This window comes from Cariama cristata, unplaced genomic scaffold, assembly GCF_000690535.1.
Source record: "Cariama cristata isolate BGI_N322 unplaced genomic scaffold, ASM69053v1 scaffold16982, whole genome shotgun sequence".
Taxonomy (NCBI): domain Eukaryota; kingdom Metazoa; phylum Chordata; class Aves; order Cariamiformes; family Cariamidae; genus Cariama; species Cariama cristata.
In genome coordinates, this window is record NW_009602330.1 from 44,279 (window position 1) to 52,373 (window position 8,095).

At 40.5% G+C, this 8,095-nt stretch overlaps 1 protein-coding gene across 1 annotated transcript; it reads left to right on the forward strand.

The window, feature by feature from the left end:
- Positions 1-3,675: 3,675 nt before the first annotated feature.
- LOC104157414 (alpha-1-antitrypsin-like) lies at positions 3,676-6,754 on the forward strand. Its single transcript, XM_009694730.1, has 4 exons — positions 3,676-4,343; positions 4,668-4,938; positions 5,659-5,806; positions 6,541-6,754. The coding sequence occupies exons 1-4, from the start codon at positions 3,686-3,688 to the stop codon at positions 6,745-6,747; spliced, it is 1,284 nt and encodes a 427-aa protein (XP_009693032.1). The 5' UTR covers positions 3,676-3,685; the 3' UTR covers positions 6,748-6,754.
- Positions 6,755-8,095: the final 1,341 nt, after the last annotated feature.

The window sequence follows — 8,095 nt, forward strand, 5'->3', positions numbered from 1 at the left end:
AATATCTTGGCAAGGTAGAAAACTATATAACAAAAGGAAATAAAATGTAAACCTATAAAAGCGAGAAACCCCAGAGAACAGAAAAGAATAAATGTTGGCTGTCTTGGAGGGTAAGGAAGGAATTATGTGCATTATCTTTTATATATTTATTTTTTTGTCATAGTGGAACCTAGAAAAGGAAGTCCTCTGGATGGATTAGCTACCTGCTGGGCAACATAGCATCAATGAATTGCTATCTTGTGATGTAGTCAAGCTGTAAATCATAGTCCCATGATGCTCTCCAAGATATAGACCACAATAAATGCTTTTTTGCTATTCCAAGCAACATAAACATTTCCTGCTTTGTGTGGTTTTAGATAGCCTCAGAAGGTAGCTTGAAACAGACCCAGCTTCCAGAATCTCTGAGACTGATAAGTATACCTTTAGTTAGAAAATGAAGAAAATAACAAGTTATAATGAGGAAAGTAGAAAGAACTTTGATTCTCAGCAGAGGTTATGTACATCTATGTTTTTCTTTAAAGGTAAGATAAACTACAGCATTTCATTGGAAGTGTGAGATTCTGGTAACAGATTGAGACAGAGGGTACAAAATGGTCTGTTATATCCCAAAGAAGGACACTAGCAGCACATTGTGGTTGTAAGGCCAAACATTCAGTCTTTAGGAAATACCAGAATTAATACTGTCCAGCCTTGATGCAATAAAAATGCCTGTAATAATGGGAATAGGCATAACATGTTTTGCCAGTGATTTAATGACACAGCTGTAAAGACACTCAGAAGTTCTGGTCTCTTGTCTCACTTCTGGGACTGGATATATTCTAATAGCTAATTTGTTTTTCTTCTCTATTAGTGGCTGCTCTCTCTTTCCTCCTCATTGCCTTCTCCATGCTCTTAACCACCAGCTCTCATCCCCACCTTCCCTTCCTTCACTCTGTAAGATGGTTGCTTAATCCTCAGAGCTGCAACCAGTTCTGCTCTGCAGCTTTAGTTATGGCAAGGAAGCATTTTCAGCAGGCTTTGCATCCTCCCTGTCAGCTGGAGTACCTTCCCAATGTCTTTTCTCTTGATAGTAATTTAGGTATGGATAAGCATCATCAACCGCATAACAGTTTACAGATTCTCCTTGAACAGGTACCAGTGATATTCAGTAGCACGCAGTCTTACAGGGAACAGCTTTGTTTTGTTGCTCCAAGGATAAATGCAATGGTGGGAGGAACGAATGCAAGGGGATGCATGCTGGCTTGTGTTTCTTAATTGCCTTTCAGAGTTCTCTTACAGGTCCTGAACTTGGACCATAGGCTGAAAATCTCTACATTCCTGCAATGACAGTATGAGCTAAGAACATCTGTATTGGTATCTGTGTCCTTGCATGCATCTCCAGTCAAAAAGGAGTCATCCTTCAGGCCGTCCTTCCATTTATCTCCTGTCTGCCGCACTGCTAATAAACAAGGTGGTCTCTATTAAGGAAGATTTAGGATTATCGGTATGAGTTTATAGAGCTTGCTGAACTGGAAATACTCAAGTTCCTGTTTTCCATCTTGTAAATTTTATTCACTGTTTTATAAGCTGTAATAGGCCAGTGACCATATGCATTGGTGGCTACTTTTTGACAGTTCATAATCCACTTGTACTTACCAGGCAATGGTTCAGTGATTTATAGATTGTAGATATTACCCTCATTTCAAAATCTCATGGTTGCCATCAACCTCTTGGGGTGTTCTGGCAAAGTGGAATCAACACGATGTAGATTGCGTATTTCACATCTACATTATGGGAATGACACTATAACTGCTAAGTGGAACGACAAAACCATCCTACACAATGGAGAGGAGTCTCACAGGGGCAACCAGATCTATTAAAACATTCATTTCCTGCCTTAGTCAGTCCTTGAGTGATCTGCCCGTACATGATATTCAACCCTGAGTATCATCCAGTGATGCGAGCATGTCTTCTTTAGCACTGACTGAAAGGTGAATTGGCAGCCTGTTTCATGTGTTGCTGGGGTCCATTTCAGCTGTGTATGATACAGAAGACTAACCTGAGGAACTGACCACATGTCTCTCTTCTCAGTCAGCTGCTGGAACTGTCCAATGTAAGTGTTGTTTCTTAGCACTGGTGGTTTTGTTGGGTATTTTCTAAAAAGCTTGGGTAAAACTCTTCACCAGCTCCTCAAATACTCAGTCACAGGTGATGGCCAACAGCAATTGATGGACAGCTGTATTGACTGGAAATGTCTCACTAGAGTAGTAATGTCACATGTTATTCTCTGAAGAAACCTAGAGACTAGTCACCAGTCACATGTAATCTGCTTCCCTTAAGAAAAGCCCCAAAACCATTAAACATGGTGTCAAATGTTGTGACTGAGGTATACAGTAAGGCAGAGGGGCTTTCTAAATCCAAACCCTGATTTGAAATCCTGACAGAAGTTATGGCTCTGGCTGTGTCCTCTTCCCATTTATTAGTTCCCCAAGACCAAGCTCCAAGGATGATCTGGCAGGGAGGCTGCGGTCCCTGGTGAGCTTTGTTGGCGGCTTCATCCTCAGCCAGACCCAGGCAAGAGGTGGCCTTCACGTGAAGTCACAGCGTTCAGCTCCAGCCACGAAAGGTATGGCTATGGCTGTCCTGCCAGGCACCCACAGCAGCAAGCTTCTTGTGTCAATCTGCAAGCATGGAAGCATCAGGGGAGATGGTCCTTGCTCTCCTCCCTCTCATCCACAGCCCCACCACCCACGACTGTTATCTTGTGTCTAGGTTGGACAGACTGCCCAGAATATCTAGTGTCATTACTGCTTGCTGTGCATCCTCACTGGCAATTTTTATTTGAACTAATTAATGATTAACGGGGCTGCTCTGCTTAATCCTGTTCAGTGGTACTGAAGAGAAGAAGGAGCAAACAAGACCAGATGGACGCAGCAAGATCCTTTTTGTAGCACTGTAAGTACCCTTTTAGTTTTGCCTTGGATTGTTCAGACATTTTAATTTGGGAGATTATGTTATTGCCTGGGAAGGACACCTTTTTACATGTAAACAAAGGAATACACCTGTTATGCAAAAAATCAAAACTTGCCAAAAGCCAGCAAGAACTGGCTGCTAGTGGAGAAGATACTTCACAGAGTTAAATAAAACTTAGTTTTGGAAAAAATAGAGATGCCTATAGTCTTTGCTACCACAGTGATCCAATATTTTATCTTTGAAGAAACTAAAAATATTTTGTAATTTCGGTCCTAGACAGTATGGTCTGTGTTTATATCACATTTTTGTTTAACACAGATTTAATTCTCTAATTATTTGATGAATCGAGGAAGACAGGGCTGCAGTAGCCATCCTGCAGTACTGAGTACAAAAACAACTTCTACCAGTTACTTTAGGGAAAAGGTCATAAACTTCCAGTTATTTGCAAATTTTAAAAAACTTCAGTCCTACCCTATTTTTTAAAAGTTAACATGACCAAACTGATCTCTTTTGAGAGAGTACTTGGTTATACAAATAGCGTATCAGGAGGCATGTTCTTTCTGGGGATAACTGGCATGCATCAGGAATGTGAAATATAAAAGTGTGGGATTTTGGAGAACAGGTGCGTTCTGAGAGCTTTATTTTATTTGGCTGGAGCACACGACATGAAGAAACTAATTTCCATTGCATGTTTTGTATGTGTCTCTCTTTTCCAGAAACAGTTAAAAGGAAAATGAAGCCCTCTTTGTGTTTATTGCTGGCTGGTTTGTATACTGTTGCCCAGGGTCATCAGCATCTTCGCTACCACAATAAGCAGGATGATCCTAAAGGAACATATTACCCAGGACACAGTTCTCACAGGGAAGGAGTTTATCCAGTTAAGAACAAAACCTTTGTCAAACTAGTACCCAGTAATACTGACTTTGCATTTTCATTTTACAAGCTGGTCTCATCCGAAGCAACTGATCAAAATATTTTCTTTTCACCCATAAGCATCTCTGCTTCCTTTGCAATCCTGGCACTCGGTGCCAAGTCAGCAACACTGGCGCAGATTCTGGAAGGGCTTGCCTTTAACCTGAAAAAGACTCAGGAGCAGGAAATACATGAAGGATTCTGCCAGCTCCTCCACATAAAAATCAGTGAGCTCCAGCTGAGCCGGGGCAATGCCCTTTTTATAGAACAGTCATTAAAACCACTACAGAAGTTCTTGGATGATGTCAAAAGCTTTTATGAATCTGAAGTCTTTTCTACTGACTTTAACAACTCCTTTGGCGCTGAGAATCAGATCAACAGTTATATTGAGGAAAAGACAAATGGGAAAATTGTTAAACTAGTGGAAAATCTTGATCCTCTCACTGCAATGGTTCTTGTTAACTATGTCTTCTTTAAAGGTAAGAAATATGAAAGGATGTGAAGGTTGTAACTTATATGCTTACTGCTTATTACAGGGAATGAAAACTTAAGAGAATGAACCTGTTGCTTAAATATTTTAGATAGAGGAATATAGTGTTTTCAGTATTATCTGTCTGTAATTGTCTTTAAGTACCTGAAATTAAAAAAAAAAAAAAAAAAATTAAAAAGGGGGTGTGTAATGCTTTAACACCTGAGGATGCAGTAACTTGAAAAAGACACTTGCTGTAATCAAAGGAAGGCTTTTATTCACCATGATCATTCCTCTTTGTATTCCACTGAATTATTTTTCTTTTTGTCATAAGCTCATTGGAAGAAACCTTTCAGTACTTCATATACTAAACAGGAAGATTTTTTTGTGGATCAGAAAACATCTGTAAAAGTTGACATGATGTACCGAAAGGGTTACTACAGAAGTTACTTTGATGAAGAGCTGTCCTGTTGGCTGGTTCAGATACCTTACAATGGAAATGCTGCAGCATTATTTGTTTTGCCTGATGAAGGGAAGATGAAGCAGGTGGAAGATGCTCTCTTGAAAAGGACTGTATCTAAATGGGAAAAATTCCTCCAAGACAGGTAAGTGTTTTTGCTAAGGTGAGAGGTGATCATGTTATAGATTAGTAGTATTTCTCTCATCAAGACAAAACATTAAAGTTATTTTACTGAACTCTATTCACTTAATGGTCCCTTTCTGTGCAGGAATTCCCTTTTCTTGGTTGGAAAATGAAAAAGAGCTGTGGGTAGTGAATAAATAAGGCATTGAACTTGGGATCCATCTTGGGTTAAGTCACTGGCTCAACCACAAGCTGCTTAGCACTATGGTGAATCTAACAGACCCTTGTTTCATATGGGCATTGTGAAACTACAATGGAGTAGCAATTGGGTAATAGGGCGTTGAGGGCATTGTATGTAAAAGTGGAAATTTTATTAATTCACCATTACTGCAGCTATTTCTGTGGTGGCACAGGCCCTGTTGTACATTTGAACAGCCTTAGGACAGCTAGCTATGGTCTTTTGAAAAACTGCTACTTGGCAGTAGTAGCTCTTTTTGCCACAGAGTTGCTATAGTGTTTTCCAGCCCGCTCCTTGAACCCCACTGTGGAGGCAGAAGATGACATGGGCTCATTCTGCTCCAATTCTCCATGTTAGATAGCTGATTTGGCCAGAAGTGTTATCTGAACCCTGAGAGCAGACTTTTAACATTTAGAAAAATAAATGTGAATTGTCACTATAGTGAAGCCATTGAGGAGTGTTCCCCAGATGACAATTTGTCTCTACATGTGTTATTTGTTACAGAAAAATACATCTGCACATTCCAAAATTTTCAATTTCTGGTACCTATGATGTGAAAAGGATAGTTAAACAAGTGGGTATGATTGATTTGTTCACTGAACAAGCTGATCTGTCAGGGATTACTGAGGAGCCTGGACTGATGGTTTCAAAAGTAAGTCAGCACATGAAACACAGCAACCATAGAATTTGTCTGTTCCCAGGAACCTGACATTAATATCCCATGAAAAGCTTACCCCAGTCTCTCAGAAGCATCACTCAATCAACAGCTGCCAGTCTGGAGGCAAAGGAAGCCCTGTCTTTCATAAACCTGAAGCCAAACGTGCTTACGAGTAGTTATACATACATGGTTCGAGGACGAGGAAGAAGACATACGTATAATAAAATGTTCTTTTGGCTACTAAATAAAATTATCTAAAGGTAGCACATTAGCTTTGGTAAAATTTCTTCTAATTCAGCCTACAGAGGGCAAAAGGCTGCTATTCCTGCCCTTCTAGTGCTCTCAAAAAGTTAATTTTTTCAGCTAGATGATAGGGTAAATTCACTATAATACATGATGCTGCCAAAGGCAAGACTAATTCTAGAATAAATTACCAGGTTTCTTTGCTTCCAGAGTTTCTTGCCATCAGTCATCTTGAGTGCTCTTTGACTGTCTGCTGTTTGGGGGTTACTCTCTGCACACGCAGTGAAGGAGACTAGCAGGAGTGGTCTGATGGCTGATTGCACTGCAGTGGGAAGGGGAGCGGCTGGTGATGACCTTCCCAGAGGCTGGTGCTGAAGGGCCTTGCCCCAGGCAGGGCTCCCTTTGGCAAGAGTGAGGAGGGTGGCAGGCTGCTCTCCTCTTGCTGGCTTGTCAGCTGGAGGCTATTTTGCTTTGTGTCTTTGCAGGTGATCCACAGAGCCATGCTGAATATTCATGAGAATGGCACAGAAGCAGTAGGGGTCACTGTGAAGGAGATTACCTGGAGATCTGGCGATTTTCCTCATCCACCTCGAATCAGATTCAACAGGCCCTTTCTCCTGGTGATTCTGGAAAAATATACCTGCACCGTCCTCTTCATAGGGAAAATTGTAAACCCTCTGAAAAATGACTGATGACCAGAAGACATGCACTTATGCATATTGCTGGCTAAATTCCTGTGATCCAGCAAAACATTTATGTGTGCATACTACTGTGTACTAGTGCTCATCTTTCAATTATTATCTTTATATACATTATTAATCTCTTAAACCGCAAAAACTATTTTTCCTTGTCCAAAAGTCACTGGTATTTCCCCCAGTCTACAGCCAGGTATAGCTTGTAGTGTTAATGAAATACAAGTCACTTTTCACCAGTTTTGTAAGAAGCCCTTCCTGACATGCTCCCATGGGGTAACTGAGATGGTTCAAAATCTCTGGATGATGTAGCTATTGCTGTACACTCATGGTGTGTGTATGGGAGATCATGAGAAGAGAAACATGGAAAAGGAGGTGTGAGGTATAAGTCCTGTCTGTTTAATCCACTAACCTCTGATGACTGGTCTTAAATTGGAGTGAATTTCCATTAATTTCTTTGTTTTTTAACCAAGTATGGCGCGAAGCTGTAGGATCAACGACTGGGACACTGGAGGACACACCAATGCAAACAGCTGGTGAGTGCAGTTTTTTTACTTTGCCTCCTTCTGTCTCCTCCTCAGTGGAAGCCCTCCTCATGAAGACAAGAAGGTTGTTTTTGCTTTACAAATAATGTTTATTCTACTAAGGAAGGAAGCCATACCAAAAAAAATACTCTGTTTTATCTTGCCAATATAGCTATTATTGCCAGAGCCCTGAGACAAAGTATGGTGGAGCAGTCCATGACATAGCACCAGTTTCCTTTTTATGGATTCATTGTCACTGCCACTTTTCTTTGCTCGTATTGACACTGCCTTCACTATCACAGTTTCCAGCTAGACTTGTCAGACTGTTGTAGCAAAGAGGAGGAATTAAAAATTATAACTCCATACAGTTTGTATGTCCTCAGTAGGAACAGGACAGCTTTTGTAGAGACTGTTAACCTGCTTTAAACTATCATAGACACACATTTCTCCAGTTTAAATGGACTTACAAGTGTTTGTTAAGAGTTAATTGAAAAATACATCTCAGACTTTTATCACAATACCTTTAAAAGCACCTGAACCACTGCATTGAAAAAAGAGAAAAAGAAAGAGACCTTCCTCAGAAGCTGATTTACAGCCTCCAGGATTGCTTTTACCTCCTTATCTAGTTGCCTTATGCTGTGTGGAGTTCAAGCAATAGAACAAAGAGCAGAAGAGGACATCTTGGCTAAGGGGGAATCTTACAAGTGGTGTGAACTTGAGATAACACTTGTATTAGAGCCCGTGTTACATGTGTTACTTATGGTACAGTTTCTTATTTCACCTGGGTAAAAGGGTGATGTTGACAGTGGTGGTAAAGGAAATCA